At 49.9% G+C, this 18,820-nt stretch overlaps 2 protein-coding genes across 2 annotated transcripts; one reads left to right on the top strand and one right to left on the bottom strand.

Moving 5' to 3' along the window:
- The first annotated feature begins 3,654 nt into the window (after positions 1–3,654).
- VAT1 (vesicle amine transport 1) lies at positions 3,655–12,130 on the top strand. The gene is made up of 6 exons (XM_031600557.2): positions 3,655–4,054; positions 4,934–5,141; positions 5,368–5,538; positions 5,622–5,711; positions 6,514–6,755; positions 7,980–12,130. The coding sequence occupies exons 1-6, from the start codon at positions 3,728–3,730 to the stop codon at positions 8,079–8,081; spliced, it is 1,140 nt and encodes a 379-aa protein (XP_031456417.2). The 5' UTR covers positions 3,655–3,727; the 3' UTR covers positions 8,082–12,130.
- A 312-nt stretch (positions 12,131–12,442) lies between these two features.
- On the bottom strand, positions 12,443–18,703 carry LOC116233572 (uncharacterized). Its single transcript, XM_031600548.2, has 5 exons — positions 18,238–18,703; positions 18,011–18,114; positions 14,196–17,090; positions 13,647–13,855; positions 12,443–13,166 (listed from the first exon to the last, which is right to left on the bottom strand). Exons 1-5 carry the CDS (start codon positions 18,413–18,415, stop codon positions 13,097–13,099), a joined length of 3,456 nt encoding a protein of 1,151 aa, XP_031456408.2. The 5' UTR covers positions 18,416–18,703; the 3' UTR covers positions 12,443–13,096.
- Positions 18,704–18,820: the final 117 nt, after the last annotated feature.

Here is an 18,820-nt window from a genome sequence, read left to right as displayed (position 1 = left end):
AGTTTCTCCTGGAAGTTGAAGAGGTGGAGAAGCACAGGGTTTGAATACACAGAGCAAAAGACACAAATCAACAGCAATTAGAAAGGTTAAGAGAAAGGGGGGGGGGGGCGGGCGGGGAAATGCCAACCAAACCTCTTTCATGTGTCCAGTCTGTTTATATTCTGAACTAGAATAATGCTAATCTGAGTCACTGTTGGCATTAATGAAGTTTGCACCTCTGAGTGAGCGATTTAATTTATCTCAGGAAGCCAGAACTCATTATAGCAGTTCATAAATGCTATCAGATGAAAGCAGCATCCTTCAGCAACCTCAGGGATTAAAGCAAGGAGGCATTCAACCAACAAGGCTTTTGCTGGAAAGATTACAGTTGGAGCATGTGTGCTATAGTTGGAGGAGATGTAATGCCTCGATGATTGCTGCAAATTTCCCTGTATCGAGGGGGTGACTTGGGGCTCCCTTCACACTCCTGTGGAAGTGAGCAGCCTGGTTCCCAGCACGCTGGCCAAATAATGGCACTCTGGTGGGAGCACAGCACGTGGATGCACTATGCCTGTAATTTTAATGCTGTAAATGTTGATATTGATACAGCTGCAAGTGTGGAAGTGTGGAAGGATCCCCGTGCTGCTGGCTGTCTGCAGGACCTACAGCAAAGGACACAGAAGGGTGTTACTTTGTGCACTCATTGGAGGAGGGGGGGTAGCTGCTAGTGGCAGTTTTGTCTGGGGGTGGGAACAGATCTATTCCACCTGCTGTGCCACTGTCACATCTCCGTGTCCCTGGAATGAAAGTGTGAATGCAATCCAGTAGGCACAGCACTGCCAACAAGAACACTGAGGCTGAGGGAACTCATCTGTGGCTGCTGCTTTGTGCATCCCAATGCACAGCAGGCACCAGTGAAGGGAAGGCAGAACAGAGGCAGGAGGAGCCTCTGGTTGTCCCTACACACTTGGATAAATGCAGTGTCAGCAGTTCCAGGATGGCAAAACATACAGCTCAGAAGATGTCACCTTGGGTTCCAATATCCTACTGGGTCTGCTTGCAGCTTCCAGCTTCTTTCCAGACCAGGGGGTGTGGAGAAACATGGGGAGATGATATGCACTGGTCAGAACCGTGGCAGAAACAGAAAACCTCTGCTCTAAGCTGTTTGCCTATGGCTGGGCTTGGAGATTATTTCCATGGGGTCTCCAGCATGCTCACTCTGAGAGGAATGATTTTGGCCCCTTATCCTGGTGCCATCACTGCAGGGTTCCTACCGGTTGCATTATCCCCTGCATGTGGTTCCTGCATCTCTGAGAGCAACAGAGATGGATTTTTAGAGCCCTGTGTGAAAAGAAAGGGAGGTAGAACGAAGAGGCATTCCCACCCTTCTCACCTGCTGCCAGGGGCGAGGGGAGGCAGAGGGAGGCTGTTGGAAAGTTTAGGGTGATGTGCAGGACTACTGAAACACTCACCATTTGGCAGGAATGTGAAGGGAACATCTTCCTATATGCTCAGTGCCTGTCTCCAGCTGTAAACTGCAAATCAGTGCCATCCAGAAGCACCTGCATTTGAAGAGCTTGCTAAAAAAAAAACAGAGTGGAGGAGGGAACACCAATTCCACAAGGAAAAATTGCTAATTCCAGCTAATGCATTCCTTCAGCAGACCACATAAGTATCCTATCCCATGGCAGCCAGCGCCATGCCGTGCTTGGACCACAGCTCTGCAAGTGCAGAGCTTTACAGCCAGCTCCTGCAAACAGAACAGTGAATGCCCAGAGCTCCCCCACTACATTTGCAGCTTGCATTACACACAGTGGTTAGGCTACTGCAGCTGAACACAAAGATAACTAAGATTTGCAGGGAAAACATTATTGAACCAATCTGATAAAAGAAAGATTGACTCAGAAGCATTGAAGAGACAAAGGCAGCAAAGCCCACACCAAGCAGATGTGTCCTTATGCAAAAATGTCTTTATCTGCTTTACAGCTGCACAAAACTAGAGCAGCCTAGCAGAAAAGGAGCTTGTTTCCCAAACCCCACTGACTTCATCCAGCACTGAGTTTCTTGGAGGCTTCCCATTATCTCATGCATCTCTGGAGGTCTGTAAGAACTTTCTCCTGGACAGTGTTTTTCATCCACCATGGGTTTCCTGACAACAGCAAAAATAAATTACTGGGAGGACATGCTATGAAAGCTTCCAAGAAGAACACAGCAAGAACAGCAAGAAGCAGGATTGTGCTTTGATCCCTTCTTCCTAACCTTGAGCACAAGAGATGCTCAGCCATTACAAAGTCACATCTATGTTTCTCAGAGCCAAGAAATAGCAAACAAGAATGTAAATGTCCAAGCTGCTCTGAGGTCCTGGTGTGCAAACAGGCCGCAAGCTTCTTCCTTGCTGTCACTGCAGCCATCCAAACACCTGTAAATATGCCATACAGCAGAACCAGATGATTTGCAGCCTGCTCCAGACCTCTGCTCATTTTCCTGCCTTTGTGCTCTGTTTCCTGAGGAGCCTCATCCTGCTGCCTCCCAGCCATGTCCATGCAGAACTGCTGCTGGCTTCTGTCAGCAGATGCCTGAGGAGCTGGATGGCTGTTACAAACAAAGGCCCTGGAACTGCTGGGGTTTGTTCATTTGCCATCAGGCCAGAACCTTACATCAAATGCTGTCAGCAGAGTTGGGAGTGTCCTGCCCACAGCAGTCATTGTGCCTGACTTTGCTTGGTTAGCAAATTCCAGAGGGTGCTGGAGCAACACTGAAACTTCTAACGTGCGTGTTTCTGTCATCCTTGAGATGGATTTTGTTTTCCTCTTTTTGGGGTAGGTGTTTCTCTTTGTCAGCAGCTGCTTGAAACTTTACCCTTGAGCTGCAGCGTGTTGGGAGCACGAGGATGCTCTCCCCTGACTATTGTGGAGAGGCTCAGACTGCGCACAGTGCAAAGCTGCACTGCAGCAGCAAGCTGGGAAGCCGGGCAAGGATCTGAACAGCTTTTCACAGAGTTGGTTGCTGCCTGCTGACAGATGCTTCATGAGCAGGAGGAGGGATCAGATAGATGGATCCATCCACGCATGCAGCCGCATTTATTTGTCTGCAGTTAGGGGACTGGAGGAGGACTCCTCCCTCTAGTCTGGGAGGCAGCCCGTGCCTCCTGCCCAACGCTCAAAGCTATTTGAGGGCTATGAGTAGAGAGCTGTCTACAGAACCATCCTGGAAGTGACCTCGGTTATTTATGATAAATTGTAACAGTACTCATCGACGCCACTACCAAAGCAGCCATTCCGTACGTGGCTCCAGAAAGTCACACTTTGTTTGCTTGAAAGGAAACATTTAGCATAAAGGAAAGGAAAAATAAGGTCGATGCAGAGGAGGCAAGCAGGGAGCTGAGCTGCGGCTGCCGCAGCTCGAGGACACAATTAGGATTTAATCTCCGCACCGCAGCGGCTGTACGGGCGTGGCTGGGACTTTGCTATAGACCCTGTGCACCGCACCAAGAGGGGCCGGGGTTGCGGCAGCAGCGGCAGCAGCAGCAGCAAGGGGCAGGAGAAGTGAATCGGGGCTGCAATACCGGGCTGCGAGAGGGCGGCTGGCACCGGGATCTGCGCCGGGACCGCGGGGACCACCGCATCATCCCAGCCGCAGCTCCGCCCCCTCTCCCGGCCCACCCCCCCGGCCTCGCCCCACTCTCTGCCTTTTCCCCGCCCGCCGCTGCCCCTTCCTCGCAGTCGCCGTTGTTTCGTTTCACTTCGCCATGTCCTCCGAGCCGGCCCCGGTTGCCGCAGCAACCCCCACCGAGCAATCCCCAGTTAAGGCGGCGAGCAGCGGGGAGGCCCCGGAGCATCGAGCGCTGGTGCTGACGGGTTTCGGTGGCTACGAGAAGGTGAAGGTGCAGACGCGGCGGGGCGGCAGCCCCGGGCCCGGGGAGCTCTCGGTGCGCGTCCGTGCGTGCGGCCTCAACTTCGCCGATGTGATGATGCGGCAGGGGCTGTACGACCGCTTGCCGTCTCTGCCTTTCTGCCCCGGGATGGAGTGCGCCGGTACCGTGAGCGCCGTGGGCGAGGAGGTTCGCGACCGCCAGGTGAGCGGTACCCCGTTCGGTTCGCACCCGGTGTCCGCTGCGCTGTGGCCGCCCCTCCCCAGTTCCGGCGATGGGCGCTCCGGGCCCACGGGAATGGGATGGGAACTCCCGTTTCACGGCCCCGTCCCGTTCCGGGCCGCGGGCTCGAGGTGGGGCTGTGCTTGGCTCCATTCCGACTGCTTTCGGACCCAACCCTCCCCCTATCAAAATCCTGTTCGGGGCGGCGATAGCGTCCCTGCTGGTCTGTCCTCGTGGGGAAAAGGCTGGAGGAGATCCTTTGCATCTAGAAAACGTTCTTACCACTTGGTCGGACAAAGGGCTGAAGCATGACCATGTTGTTTCTGCTTGCCTGTGATTCCATCTGGGCTATGTGAATGGTCAAAGAAACGGCTCCAGCTTTCACAAGAGTGCTGAGCTGTGGGTAGCAGCAGGCTGGGTGCTGGAGGAGCTGGGGGACTTGGGAGCCTCTGGCTGCACCATTTCTAGCAAACCCCAGCACAGAACAGCTCTGAGTGTCCCAGAGCTTTGGCTCCCATGGCTGTCAAGGTAGACAACTAATGAAACAGTGTCTCCTAAAACCTTCTTTGTTAGGGATTATTCCCTCCCAGGAAAACGACTTGGTTTATTCAAATGTAAATGTCCAGCCTGTAAAATGAGGAGCATTTCTTCTACATATCTATCATCTGTCATCTGCTGTCTGATATGGCTGTTTGGTGGTTTCCTTCCTATTGCACATGGAGCAGGTGCTTCTTGATGCCCCATGCACTGGGCATGGCCTCCACTGTGCTGGTGGGTTGCATGGTCCTGTTGTGCCAAGAGCAAAGAATTCTGCGCATCTTAAGCTCATTTCACACCTCCTTGTTGTCCACTGGGTTTTAGGTTGGTGATAAGGTGATGATCCTGGCCAGAACTGGGCTCTGGCAAGAAGTTGTGAATGTGCCCGCTGTGCAGACGTTCCTGATGCCTGAGGGAATGAGCTTTGAGGAAGCAGCCGCTCTTCCTGTCAACTATATCACTGCCTACATGATCCTATTTGACTTTGGCAACCTGAGACCCAACCAGAGTGTCCTCATCCACATGGCTGCAGGTAAGTTAATTATTGCTGAGGTTTCTTGTCTCAATGTGCAGCTTCTTTGCAGGGGCATGGGTAAGGCAGCACGGAGAGGTGCTAAACCAGCAAAATGTCACCTGCAAACCCATTTCCCGGTAGCCTTGGTCAATCTTCCCCAGCATGTACTCAGCCTATCCAAGACAAAACCTGTGTCCCAAACTCCCATGTTTGCTTTTAACTCATTCTTCCTGCTGATTTCCAGGTGGTGTAGGAACTGCTGCCATCCAACTGTGCAAGACTGTAGAAAATGTCACCATTTTTGGCACTGCATCTGCCTCCAAGCATGATTCACTCAGGGAGAGTGGAGTTGCTCACCCTATTGACTACAGGACTATGGATTATGCAGAGGAGGTCCGGAAAATCTCTCCCAAAGGTACGGTGTTGTGGAAGACTTGTACAGTGACCCTGTTCTTCTTTCATGTGCAAGGACTTGTAGCTGCTATCCATTCCCTCTAGGTGTTGACATTGTCATGGACCCGCTGGGCGGATCTGACACATCGAAAGCATTTCACCTGCTGAAGCCAATGGGTAAAGTCATCACTTATGGTGAGTGTGGGCACCATATCCCACCCCCCAGCTTAGGTGTGGACTGATGCAAGAGTATATTGTTCTGCGCCTGGGTATGTGGCCAGGAGGAAGCACTGTGGTTGCTAGCTGCTGCTTGTGTTATAGTTCTGCAACTTTTGTGAAGATTTTAGGATGCTTTGCCTGATTAGGGCACTGAGGGGAGTGAGATGTGTACCTTGCCCCCAGGGCTGTGGTCACAGGTTCCAGTGCTCTTCCTTCCCATGGTGAGTTTTCTCCTCAAGCCCCAGTGCCTGCATGGGAAATAGTAATGTCCCCATGGAGGAACCCTGGCACGGCTACTTTGTCCAGTCTGCCTTAATGCATAGCATTAATAGTGCCTTGCTTTTTTTCTAGAGGATGTGTGGGTGATGAGATTTGAGGTTGCTGAATACTTCTCTTTCCATTCTCCAGCTCTAAAACACTGCGATTTTGTCCCTGGAGACAAAGCCCTCACACAGCCTCCAGTGGGATTCCAGACACTTGCAGCAGAGTGCTGCCTCTGTCCCAGCCATTGCAAGCAGTATGTGGCTTCCCTGGCAAAGGTTGTCTGTAGGAGAGGGGGAGCGCTGCTGTCCCACCAGCCCTGCTGGCTGTGACTTGCATCTCCCCCTCTTGCATCTGCTAGAACTTCAGCTCAGCTGCACCACTACTGTCTTCCTAAGAGAGGAAGAGTTCTGTTTTTGCAATATATTCATGCTGATGCTCCAGATCCTGTTGCATGGGGTGCTCACTGCCTCTCTGTGCTGACCCCAGCTCATCCAAGGCTTTGTCTTCTTCTTAGGGGTATCAAACCTGATCACTGGGCAGAAGAAGAACCTCGTGGCCATGGCTAAAACTTGGTGGAACCAGTTCAGCATCAATGCCATACAGCTTCTACACCATAACAAGGCTGTATGTGGGTATGATCTTGGAAATATGGATGAAGAATACAAACTTATCACAGATGTTCTACTCAAGCTGATTAACCTGTACAATCAAGGAAAGATCAAGCCCAAAATAGACTCTGTATGGTCCTTCGATCAGGTGAGTCTGAGCTAGCATATAGGCGTACAGAAAGCCCTAAGAGATTTCTGCACAGGGAGCTCTGTTTCAGAGTGAGCACCTTGTTCACAGTGGCTGAACAATTCTAAGAGCCGTCTGTTCTTAAAGAGTTAGTGCACTTTTTTCTTTTAAGACACTGAAGTGGTTGGGCTCTTGTGCTCCAGTGCACAGAGCTGCACAATGCCAGACTACGTCCCTGTGGGATGAGGCAAGTGCTCAGCTGCACAGTGTGTACCTGTGGAGGGATGGGCTGTGCATCAGGTTGGAGGTGGCAAAAAAAAAACACTGAACAAAGTAGAACTTGTGGGTTGAGATAGAAACAATATACTACAGAAGAGAAGAAGAATAATAGTGATGATCATGTAATAATGTATTTACGAAACAAGTGATGCACAAAACAGCTGCTTCCCACCTGCTAACTGATGCCCACCAGTCCCTGAGCAGCTCTCCTCCCCTTGACCAACTCTTCTCAGTTTTATGTTTTGTTTTGTTGTTGTTGTTGTTGTTTTTTATTGTTTTTGCATGATGACCTATGGTTTGGAATATCCCTTGGCCAGTTGGGGTAAGTTCTGTACCTGGTTCTGTACCCTCCTGGCTCCTTGTGCTTCCCACAGCCCCTTGCTGCCAGGACAGTACAAAAAGCTGAAATGTCCTTGGCTCTGTGCGGCACTGCTCTACAACAACAAAACCATTGCTGTGTTATCAACATTGTTTTTCTCACAAAGCCAAAACATAGTATTATGCCATGCACTATGAGGAAAAAACTAGCTGTTCCAGCTGAAACCAGGACAGTGGCCTCCAGGACAGAAGGGGGCTGAGACAGCGAAGCAGAATGTGGGAAGAGAAGCTGCAGCTCTCCCAACAGCTCTGCCATGCTCCATGTTGTCCAAGCAGAGTCAGTTTATTATATTATTACTTGCTGGGGTAGAAGTTATTGCAGAGGAGGAAAGGACTTGAGAATCAGTTGGAATTAGTACCTGAGAACTGTTCTGATATAAATGCATAAGAGGATATAAATGCATAAGGGTTTAGGATTAGGGTTCTGCAAATGCTAGCTCTGTCCAAAATACAGCTGTGCAGAGTTACTACAGGGAGAGCTGCCTTCTGCATGCCTCTGTCTTTGGGTGGACCAAGGGGACCTGGGGGGGTCCTGGTTGCACCGTGGGATGGCTGTAGGTAGTTTCATGAGATTCCCACTGTTTCCAGGTGGCAGATGCCATGAAACACATGCAAGAGAAGAAGAACATTGGAAAGGTCATCCTGGTTCCTGAGGCACCCAAGGAAGAATCCAAAAAGGCAGAGAACTAAGGAGGAGAGAGATGCGTGCAGATTGTGAATTTGTGGTTTAACTTGCTGCTCTCTTTGGGGCCTGGAAATGGACAGATCGGTAGCTTGCATTATTACCAGTACAAGAACATTGTGGTTAAAGCTCAGATGAAGTTTGCATGCTCTTGCTGTGACTGACCCTCTGCAGATATGCCTTATGCGCTAGCTCTCTGTTTTGAAGCCTGGTTATTTTGTACATTTTTCTAATCCCTTGCTTCCATACTGGAGTTCTCAACTAATGTTATTTTTCTTTCTGGCAGCATAGCTGCAGCTTTAAAGCAGTTGATGCTTAACAGCTGCATAGATTGTCACCATGAAGATGTAAAATGTTCTGCTGCCAGGCATCTCCACAGACACCCAGCCCATGCTGGAATGCTTGCACTGTCACCTTTGAGAAGCATGTTCAGCTGGAGAAGGGGCCAGACTGAGAATGCTTCTTAATAGCCAGAGGAACAGCATGGCCGCCTCAGTTTAGTTGCAGCCCTGGCTGCTCTCCTGTTCACACTAACCATGCTTTCTTCCCTCTGCTTTCACAGGCCTCTAACACCAGTGAGATAATAGCATATCATGTTGTCTTTGCCTTATAAATAACCATCCTGGCATTCTTGAGTCCATAGGGTATTGCATTTAATTTGTAGTCACTTCTCTGTGTGGTGTGTAAGGAACCTGGCAGGCTGTGCTGCTGTGTGAGTACAGAAGAAGAGTTTCAGCTGAGTAACTTGATGTTCAGTTACTGATTTCAAACTGTAAAGGGAGATCTAAACTGTGTCTGATTGTTAGAGAGCACAAGGATTGAACTTTGTCTCAGATGACTGGAACGTTTGATGTTGGATCTGTTCTTCATTAATGTTGGGCTTCAAGTTGATATTGTTAAGATTAAGCTTCACCCTTGTCCTTGTATTTCCAAGAGCTGCACTACTGAATCAGACTTCAGCAAGTTGGGACCAAATAAGCCTGTGTTTTTGCTTGCTTTGTGCTGTGTCCTGTGTGCTGAGGAGACATTGCAAAGCAGCCTGCAAGAACAATCCTGCCAGCCTGCTTTGTGGGGCTCTGGATTCCATGTGTAACAAATCACCTGGTGGTACCTGTCATTGAATTATCAGCATAGGTGGCAAAATGTCCAGCTCTGCTGAGCCTCTTGGCATCGGTATCTGGAACAGTTCCAGTCAGGCTTTCTGTTCCTTTCTAGTGAGCTCTCAGGCTAGGCTCTCTCACGTTATGGTCAGTGCTTCATGGCAGTAGGGCTTCACACTTCTTTCCCTGGAGCTGCAAGTGTTGGGACTCTGCCAGCTCCCTCCCAGCACTGAGGCTTTAAGAAGTGCCAAGGATGCTCGTCCTGGGCTAGAATTTAGTTTCTCTTCCTTTTTTCTATGTTCACTGTGTTTGGAAACAGAACTTTGCACACACCCAAACCTAGTCCTGTGAGGACTTCCCCTCCTTGCTCCACCTGGCTTCCAGCCCTGGGTGACCACAGTGTGATGTGTGCTTCCTTTAGCAGTTTGAGGCTTTGCCATCGATTATAGATGCTGCAGTGCTTTAGGCTCCATTTGGGATTTTAAAAGGTAAACCTGAGAGCATCAAGGAGCACTGCCTGCTGTGGATGAGATCAGGCTGCAGAAACAAATGTTGGCTGCTTGGAGTCCTGCCTGTCCTGACTCCAAAGTGGGAAGGAGATCCATGGGCAAGTGGACCCACTGGTGAAGCCCTTTATCTGCTGGAGAACAAACACTGTCAGGGGATGGGGGGGCAGTTCTAGGCAGATTAAGTGTATGAGTTCTTCCTCTCTGTTCCCAGACCAGTGCTGCAAGCATCAGTTCAGCTTAAATTTCAGGTGCTTAGTTCTGGTGCCTATTAAAATACATGGGCAGATGCTCCAGAGGACTTACTCTGCTTAGCTTTAACACAGCCCCATTATCTATGGCCCTAGAGAAGGGCTGGAGTCTGGACACAGACACCCATTGTTCCATGGAACACCACCACCACCAGTATGGCCACGTGAAATTCAGAAGCACAACTTCTGACATATCTGAATCCAAAATCTTGCTGTCTCTCCTTTCAACATGCCCCTATCTTGCTAATTTAGATTAAATTCATCAGTGTCTAATGCAACTTTACCAAATCTGACAACAGAATGGCTGCTGCAATGGAAAGTCTCCTTCGTGGAGCCTGACTTCACCTTGATGAAAGAGCAGCACCATGCTGCACATCTTCAGTTCTGCAGTTGTAAAAGGGAAATCTAGCCAACTGTTTTACCATAACATCCTTTCCTTGCTTTACTGTCAGCCAAGAGCATGTTCAGTGCCTTACTTGAATGGCCTCAGATTAGGCAGCACAGCAAGGTTTTCACTGCCCAGGCCCTCCTCATGAAATGTAGAAGAGGAGTGGGAGTTCTGCAGTGTGCTGCAGGGCCTCTCTGCCTTGCTGCCTTACGATACACCATAGCGTAGCATCTTGGTGCCTTCTTTTGCATGTCTGTAAGAACTAGGAAGTCACCCTCCTCCATTCTGGCCTTTCAAAGTACTGCCAAAAAACGTTATCATTCTTGCTCTAGTTTGTGAACACTGTTGTTGTAGTTTGACTTAGCGTGAATATGATTTTCTTTTTGCAAGTGTCATGGGCTGTGTGTGGCTCTCCTGGACATCTGCACTCCTGCAGCCAAAAGAGCTGCCTTATAGCTGCCACTTCATTGCAGCTCTTCCTCCCAGGGTGAAAGTTTAGCTCAGAGCTGGTCCTCTGGAAATAATCAGGCTCTCTGTGCTCTTAGGGGAACTGCTCGTGTATTTGCTACCTGCATGTGCCTGAAAGCCTTATCAGGGTGTGAGTACTAATCAATTGCTATAGCCTTCTGTTAGAGCTGAGCACTGTTTTTATGTTCTTCAGTATCAATCGTTTTCTACAGACAGGCCAGGGTTAATGCTGTGTTCTAGTTTTGTTTTAGTAGTCCTTATTTTTACTTTTTTAATGGATAAACATTTTATGGATCAATAACCTATGTAAAACAATTTCAAGTGTCTTAATGAATTAAAGTTAACCAGCATGTTTGTACACTTAAGGACCAAAGCAAAACAAACAAAAGAATCATTCCATTCAGTGTTGCTTAACTTTTTAGGGCAAAGTCATACTATCAAGGAAATGGGAGATGCCTGTTCTTAAACTGTGTGTGCCATTACTGCAATCAGAAGTACAATTCAGTGTTGATTTACACTGTCTGATCCAAAGGTTCTGCTATGAGGAGAGACTGTCAGGTGAAAAGCATGAGTAATTCAAAGTAATCCCCCTGGCAGGGATGCCTGTCCTAGTGCTACTCCAGTGTCATTGCTATAGTTGCATTCCCAGACTGACACTTTTAGACTTGGGCAAAATGCAACCCTTTGCTATCATCAAGCAACTTCTGTCACCTCTGACTCTTCAGTTTCTCTCTTGTTCATTTGTGTTGCATGCCAAGTGTAGGAGTTGGAAGGAAAGCAGCCTCAGTTTGCTCAATGGAATATGACCCCCCTAAGTGCTTTGGCCTGGGGAGGAGTTTAGCTGTTTATTTTTTTTCCCACCTGTATTAAACTAAAATTGAGTGATCAGTGACAAGAAAAAGGCAGTGTGAGCCTCAGGCTTTAATCAGCACAGAATGTTGGCCACTTGCAGCTGCTATCAGGCAAAGTGTGAAAGCACTATTGTTGCCTAATGAAGTCTCTTCTGTATGAAACCCTAGTGATGGCAAAATGACTGGCAAGTAGTACATGAGCATGATGTGAAATGCATTAGACTGAGCCTCTTAAAGCATATGGTCTGATCTGTACTGTCTGAGTTATGTTGATGTGCAAACATGTGATATGAGTGATGCTCACCCTACAGGCACTTGGAAAATCTTTGTTTAAAAAATGTATTCTGCTTTGTATAACCAAGTGGGACAGAAAGCAAGTGTGCCAATGCTGTTTACATGATTATAATGTGTAATGCTCCTCCATCTAATGTTTCCATATGCCTTATGTGTTTAAAATGTTAATTAAAGCATAACAAAACCCTCAGTGGTGTGCTGCTCAATATTCTGCCAGTCTCTGGGGCCCTTGTATTGCTTCAAAAGGCAGTCAGGGGTTGGATGTACTCAGTTTACAAATCCCAACAACTCTCCAAGGCTGAAAAGCTGCCTCTGCTCTCAAGGAGAACTGTTAATCTCTGCTCAAGCATTGCATCACTCTTACAGTACTCTATTTTGGAGGGCAGTTACAGTGATTATTTTTGTTTGCAAAGCACTTAGCTGGTCTCTGCACTTTAGTTTGTGTTGGGGTGTCCCTGTAGACAGCTGAGATTGAAATGGGTCCCAGAATGACAGACAGAGTGTGAGCAACCGCTACAAAGAATGTGGAGATAAATCTTGTTTATTTGTGTTTCTGCACCTGCAGCCTATCTATGCCTGATATTCTCAGGAGGCAGCTGTTCAGAGCTGAAACTCATTGCTGCTGTCTCCAACCACGCATAAACCTGTCCCCAGAGCAGGTGTTGGGGAGGGGCTGTAGTTCATGGCTGTCAGCTCGAGGACTGAAATGTCAACATAAACATCTGAAATTAATGATAGCTCAGCTCTGGCACAGGCTCTGGAGGTGGCTGAGATGGAGCCTGCCTGTAGCAGCCAAAGGGAACAGACTTCCAGAAGTCTGGGGTTGAGCTACAAGCAAGCTCCTACACCAGCTTGGTTAAATGGCACTTTGTTGAAAATCATGCCAGGGCTCAGCCTGAATCTGGTGGTGAAACAAGCTTTTACTTAACTGGCTGGTGAGAAGATGAACAACTAGTAAGAGCTAGAGGCTTGGGGTCGCTCAGCTCCAAGCTGCGAGATAGAAGGGCTGCTGTTGCTAACGTGTAGACTTCTGGCTGTCTCAGGACACAATTCACTCCTTGGGCAGGCATCTGCTGTTTTCCTGAGCTGTGCTGAGCTGTAGTTTTGTCAACAGGAAAGGAAGGTGAAGTGAAGGCACAGGATGTGAATGCTCAGGCGCAGAGTCTCAGTCAATGCCCAATTTCTTCAGGACAGTACAAACCTCATGGAGATACTGGGCATCTGGATAGCCGTTCCTGTAGGGCAGAGAGGGAAACAATGTAAATCCTGTTGATAGTGCTAAAAGCCATTGAAGGGGCAGCAGCATATTTTTGTCCTAACCCTTCAGCAGAGGGTGAGGGTGGAAGTCCCAGGAAGCTTCCTGGGAGCTGCAAGGAGCTGTCAGCTGCTGCTGCCTAAACTCACAGCTTGCACTCAGAGCTGACTGCAGAGCTGGCATGGGAAAAGCCAGGAAAGTTCTAAGTGAAGAGGGATCAGAATACTTGGCCAAGGAGAGAAGTTAAAGGTGTGGATGAGTAATTTATCCCACTGTGAAATGTGTCATGGCTGGTCTGCCACATTGTAGTTGCCCTGTGAAAGGAAGCAAAGGGCACCAACTACGTCGCTATGGCAGTCTGCAGTAGCACCCATTCCAAGGTCTGTTGTGGTGAGACCAGTGTTTCTCTGTCTACAATTGCGATGAAAAACCTGAAGGTGTGGTACTAACTGAATCATACCTGGCTTTGCCTCCATGCCAGGAGGTTTTGTGTGGGATAGGGCCCCATGTCACTCTTTCTTCTCCGTTGTAGGACTTGACTTGAAATGTCAGCCCTTGCTCAAATGCTTTCTTCAGCAGAATTGCTGTCTTCTGCCCTTCCCTGTTGTCAGGCAGGAACGCTAAGAAATATCCCCCTTTGTAAGGCTCTCCTGGATGAGGATGACCAACCTTAAAAAGAAGAAAGCATATTAAACAATCACCTGAGTGCATAATCTTAATTCTGGCTTCTGAGATGCTGTCCAGCTTGAAAACAGACCGCTGTGGTGCCCATGAGCTGCTAGATGCTTTGAACTAACAGTGGAGCTCACACACTCTTCAAAAGCAGCAAGCAGCTCCTAAACCTTGTGTGGAGTGCTATTCCACGGGGCAAACCTCTGCTGCGTTGCATATGGGGCATGGAGCTGTATCTGCCCTCTTTCACTTGTCCTCCCATAGCCCCAGTCACACTCACAGAACTCACTGCCCAGCTTCCAGCAGGATAGGCAGTTCCTTTTGGTGGGATACCTACCCCTTGAATGCCATTGGGGATGGTGTAGGTAATTTGGAGTGTCAGGTCTCGGAAGTAGCCAGGCAAGCTCTGTGACAAAGAGGATATCTTGAAAGTTCCTGAGATCTTGCAGCCTGGGGCAACCAAGGAGGAACTGCAGCAAGCTGGCTGATTTGCAAAACATGACCTGCACAAGGCATGACCATAGTGGGTCTGGCATGTGACGCATAAGTCCTGGCAAGCATCACATTGGCTCAGAGGAGTCTTGCAGCTTTCCTGTTCAAGGCTGGTGTCTTTTGTTTGCAGTGCTGGGAGGTTGGACGACTCCTGAATGCTGCTCCTGCCTGAACTGTTACTTTCCTGGGACTTGAGCTCAGCTGCAGGTGACTGTTCAGCTGCAGCGTGGGGTGAATCAGGAGCTGTACTCTTGCACAGGCAGGTGGGCACGGAGTGAGGAGTATCATCAGCTGTGAGGACTGGTGATTGCAGCTGTCCCATGGCATCATGATGGCCTACTCTGCTCTTGTCTTTCACAAACTGGAACTTGTCTGGCAAAACCTGCTTTAGCCGTGCAATGTCAAGTTCCCCAAGCAACACTTTGGTCTTCAGCTGTTCCTTTGTCTCCCTCAGAGCAGCAGGATTGAAGTTTTCCATTATGTTAGGGCTGAGAAAGCTGCTTCTTCCCTGCACAGCCCCAGGATCGATGTGGTCATTGGCCTCCTCCTGTGCTTGTGGGAATCTCCAAAGACTGGGGGATCTGTTTTCATCAGTCTCTAGCTGCTGGAAAGCATTTAGAACCTCTGGGTGCGCTGTTTTATTGCTAATGTCCAGGTGCTGCAGGTCCATCTGCAGAGACTCCAGGCTGTTAGGAAGGGCTGCATCCAGCATGGTGTCCTGGCTTCTGCTTGGCTGGACAGCACTTGGGTGCCCTGCACTTACAGTCCTCTCTGGTCCTGGAGACAAGGATGAAGACTTCAGGGCATGGAGCCTCCTGGAAGAGAACAGATGGAAGGCCTCAGTCACTCCTGGCAGCATGTCTCTGGGGCAGGCAAGATAGAGCTTATACTTGTCTTTGCTGAGCCCAACCTGGAGGGAACCTCCTTGCAAGAGGCTGCACAGTTCGCACAGAGCGTCATCATCTGGCCCATCTACAGCAAGCTCTGAGTAGCTCATACTCTGACACACAAGGTCAGGACACTTCTGCACAAGATTTTCCACCTTCCATTTAGCTTGGAGAAGCTTGCTCCTGTCTGCTGCCTGCAATGTGAGCACAGTGCAGTCCCCAGTGGAATGCTCTGAGATGTCCACAATTCTGCCCCTGCACAATTCATCAATAGCAGAGCGACAGGCACACTTCAGATAAGACCACTGCAGAGAGTCCAGGCTCATTTCTTCACTCACCGTATTGTCTCCACTGGCTGCCCTGCCAGTGCCTTGGGGCTTGTTGCTTTCCTTTGACTTTGGCAGGGAAAAGCTACTGGAGCGTCGCAGCATAGACCTGGATTCAGAGGGTTTGGAGTCTAAAGAGGTCCTTGTTGTGTCAAAGAGACTTAGAGATTGAAAGATACTAGACGTGCCAGCAAGGGAATGGTGTTTGCTGGGATCTGAGCCTGTCAAGTCCCCAGGATGCTTTAAAGTGCCATTTTCTTTGCTTCCAAAAGGAGGCAGACTCTTCTGTCTTGTAAGCCTACCCCCTCCTTTCACATGTCCCCATTCTTTGGGGTCCTGCTGAGACTCTGCTGCTGACTTTGAAATCACATCCACTGTAGAGATATGAGGCTGGCATGGCTGTGCCAGTGTTGTTGGGTCACTGGGACCCAGAGCATGTGTCTCTGAGAAATGCTTTCCAGAAAGCTGTGCCTGCTCCATCACAGGAGAGTCCTGATTTTCCAAAAGGCACTGAGACCTGCTAATTTTTGGAGCACTGAAGTTGGCTGCCAACTTGTGCTCTGCTTTCAGCTCTGGCTTGCCTGGGCTTAGCTTTAGAGGCAGGGTGTCCACAGAAACTTTGGGCTTGTCCAATGTAGTCTCTGTAGTGTAGGACGTTGCTGGCTGTGAGGGTGGGGAGCTACTGAACATGCCAGCCATCTGTGGGGCACCACTTCTGGTGCTGAAATGTTGAACATACTGCTTGGCCTGGGAGACATCAACAAGGTTTCCAATAAGGTCAAGCTGTTTCCCATCTTCATGGCAGAGCAACTGGGGATACAGCTCCTGCAGCTCCTGTGTCAGAGCCCTGAGCTCCTGGTTGTTCAGTCCTCCCTTGGAGAGCTTCTCTTTGCGCAAGTTCACTTCCAGCTGCTGGTAGAGGTGCTGTAGTGCCAGGCGGGACTGTTGCAAAGTGTCCATGTCCCCAGATGTACCTGGAGATGGTTGGAGGTACAGTATGGTTATGTCATTGCTGCTAACATCCATCGCATCTACATGATGCTGGCAAAGTATACCTTGGTACTCAGAAGCACAGAACCTTTGTATGTACAAGTAAATGTCTGAGTCCATGACCAGGGAAAAGTCCTCCAGCTGTTCCAGAGCTTCCCCATCCACTGGGCTTCGAGGTGATGGGCCATCAGCTGCCTTATCACACACCTGGTCCCAGTGTGGCAGCTTTACTGCCTTTGATGCTGACGCAGCAGAGTCAGGCTCTTGCTGGTAATCATACATTCTGGTGTTTCTGGCCGAATGGCTGGATCCTGAAGAAAGCCTCTCTCCAGTGGGTTGGCTTTTGATGTTCAGGCAGGCCAGCAGGTCTCTGCTGAAGGCCTGCAGCTCAGTGAATGTTCCCTTGACTCTGCAAAGCGTGCTCCTGTAGTCAAAGTCGAACTGCATGCTGCTGTAGCCTTTCTTCAAGTTCTTTAAGAGTGTTTCACCAGCAGGAAACTTACCATAGTCAACCACCATGAAAACACGTACAAAGATCTGCAGGTAGAGACCAAAGGAGTGAGAAAGCACGGACCAAAAATAAGGCCCCTCCAAGGCACAGGGTGGAAGTGAATACATGTGACTCTTACCACAGCCCCCTGTGATATTGTGACAGAAAAGTAAACTGCTTTCATGATGCTCAGTGGGAGAATAACAGAGGCAGGACTGAAAGATCCTGCCAGCCTAAGTGACTTTTTGACCTTATATTCATAGTCAAAGGCTTTGTGCAAACAAGGAACGCAAAGGGCAAACCGCACAGGTACAGACCCACTTCTACAAGCTGGGAGCTCTGCAAACAGCCCAAACCCACTCTCCTTTCTGCAGTTGAAATGCAGTTACCCTCTTGTTCTCTCAGTGCTCCTTCTGGCCACAAAGATTTGTGGCAAGGTCTCTAGTGCCCAGTCAACTGCCATGCCCTCATTTTCAGTGCTCAGATGTGAAGATAAGACACATGGAAGAAGATATATGAAATCTTCAGTGCCTCCTAGACACCAGCACGTCTATCTCCTAAGCTCTCCTGGAAGGGAGAAAGCAAAAATACACTGTGCATGTCCAGCTAATGACATAGCATCCACCTAATTGGAGAGCCAAGGCATTAGAAGAATGGCCTCTGTGCCACCAGATGGAGAGGGGACAAGCATCCCTCCCTTGAGACTGATTATTCTTCCTTGCTTTGACAGGCATAAATACCAAATGACTGACTGCAAAGTCTGCTTCGCTGTTGCTGTATTATTAGTGTGAAAAAATATATGTATCCTCATTTGAATATGAATAAAAATGAAATCTAATTAAAATTAAAAGGAGGAGCAAACTCTCCTTCCTGACCATGTCAGCCAAGAACAAAGCCTGTCTGGGAGCCAGCTGAGGTTGTCGCGGTGATGTGCATCGCCTGTGTGGGCAGTTCTGCCCCGCTCTACCTCATCAGGGCTCAGCTTCACTACATGCGCCTTCACCTCCAGGGGGTACCTCTTCCCTCCGATGCACAGCACGTGGTTCTTCACCTTCAGGATACGCTGGGCCACTGTGTGGGGAAAAACAACAGGCACCAGCATGACCCCGGCAGGCCGAGAAGCGGCACTCCCGTGTGATCGGGGCAGGGGATAACGGGGTGACACTGGGCAGCGCCCCAGGGCCCAGTCATTACCTGCCAGTGCCTCAAAGGTGATGAGGGCGTAGGCCGGGGACCCCGGCAGCACCTGCACGTCGCTGATCTCCCCGCCACCGTTGCGGGAACGCAGGAAGTGGATGGTCAGCTTGTCGGCCACCCTGTCGGGGGGCAGGTCGCTGGGGATGCCCCACACCTGCACCGTGCAGCCGGCCATGCCTGCGGGGACGGGGCGGCAAACGGGCCGAGGGGACAAGGCCCTACAGCGGCCTACCCGCGGGCGCGGGCCTGATCGGACCTCACCGCTCTCAGCGGGCCGGGCCGCTCCACACCGGGCCCGTTTTCCCGCTGCTTCTAAGACTCGGTTCTGCCCGCCCCCGGCCCCAGCGCCGCGCAGTGCCGCGACCCCGCCTCGCTACCTGCGGCCCCGAGGCCCCGCCGCTACGCCGGGAAACGAAAGCGAAACCAGGCGGCCCTCCCCGCCCGGCCGGCACCGCCCCCTGGGCCTGCTCGGTGCAGCGGAACGGCCCGGGCCGGCCTTGTGATTCTTCTATCCCCTTGCCCGGGCTGAGACGCGGCTTTCCCCGTGGCTCTCCCTCCATTCGCGGTCCCAGCCCTGTCC

The sequence above is a fragment of the Phasianus colchicus genome, chromosome 26, assembly GCF_987193195.1.
Source record: "Phasianus colchicus chromosome 26, bPhaCol1.hap1.1, whole genome shotgun sequence".
In the NCBI taxonomy this organism is placed as follows: domain Eukaryota; kingdom Metazoa; phylum Chordata; class Aves; order Galliformes; family Phasianidae; genus Phasianus; species Phasianus colchicus.
This window is presented reverse-complemented; position numbering and strand designations above follow the sequence as displayed.

Excerpts from the sequence above, each read along its gene's own strand:
- LOC116233572 (XM_031600548.2), bottom strand. The coding sequence starts at position 18,415 with ATGGCCGGCTGCACGGTGCAGGTGTGGGGCATCCCCAGCGACCTGCCC. Across the intron at positions 17,091-18,010 it reads TGAAGCTGAGCCCTGATGAG|ATCTTTGTACGTGTTTTCAT; the intron begins GTAGAGCGGGGC and ends CTCTACCTGCAG. Across the intron at positions 13,856-14,195 it reads TCCCCAATGGCATTCAAGGG|GTTGGTCATCCTCATCCAGG; the intron begins GTAGGTATCCCA and ends CTTCTTTTTAAG.
- VAT1 (XM_031600557.2), top strand. The coding sequence starts at position 3,728 with ATGTCCTCCGAGCCGGCCCCGGTTGCCGCAGCAACCCCCACCGAGCAA. Across the intron at positions 5,142-5,367 it reads CCTCATCCACATGGCTGCAG|GTGGTGTAGGAACTGCTGCC; the intron begins GTAAGTTAATTA and ends GCTGATTTCCAG. Across the intron at positions 5,539-5,621 it reads CCGGAAAATCTCTCCCAAAG|GTGTTGACATTGTCATGGAC; the intron begins GTACGGTGTTGT and ends CATTCCCTCTAG.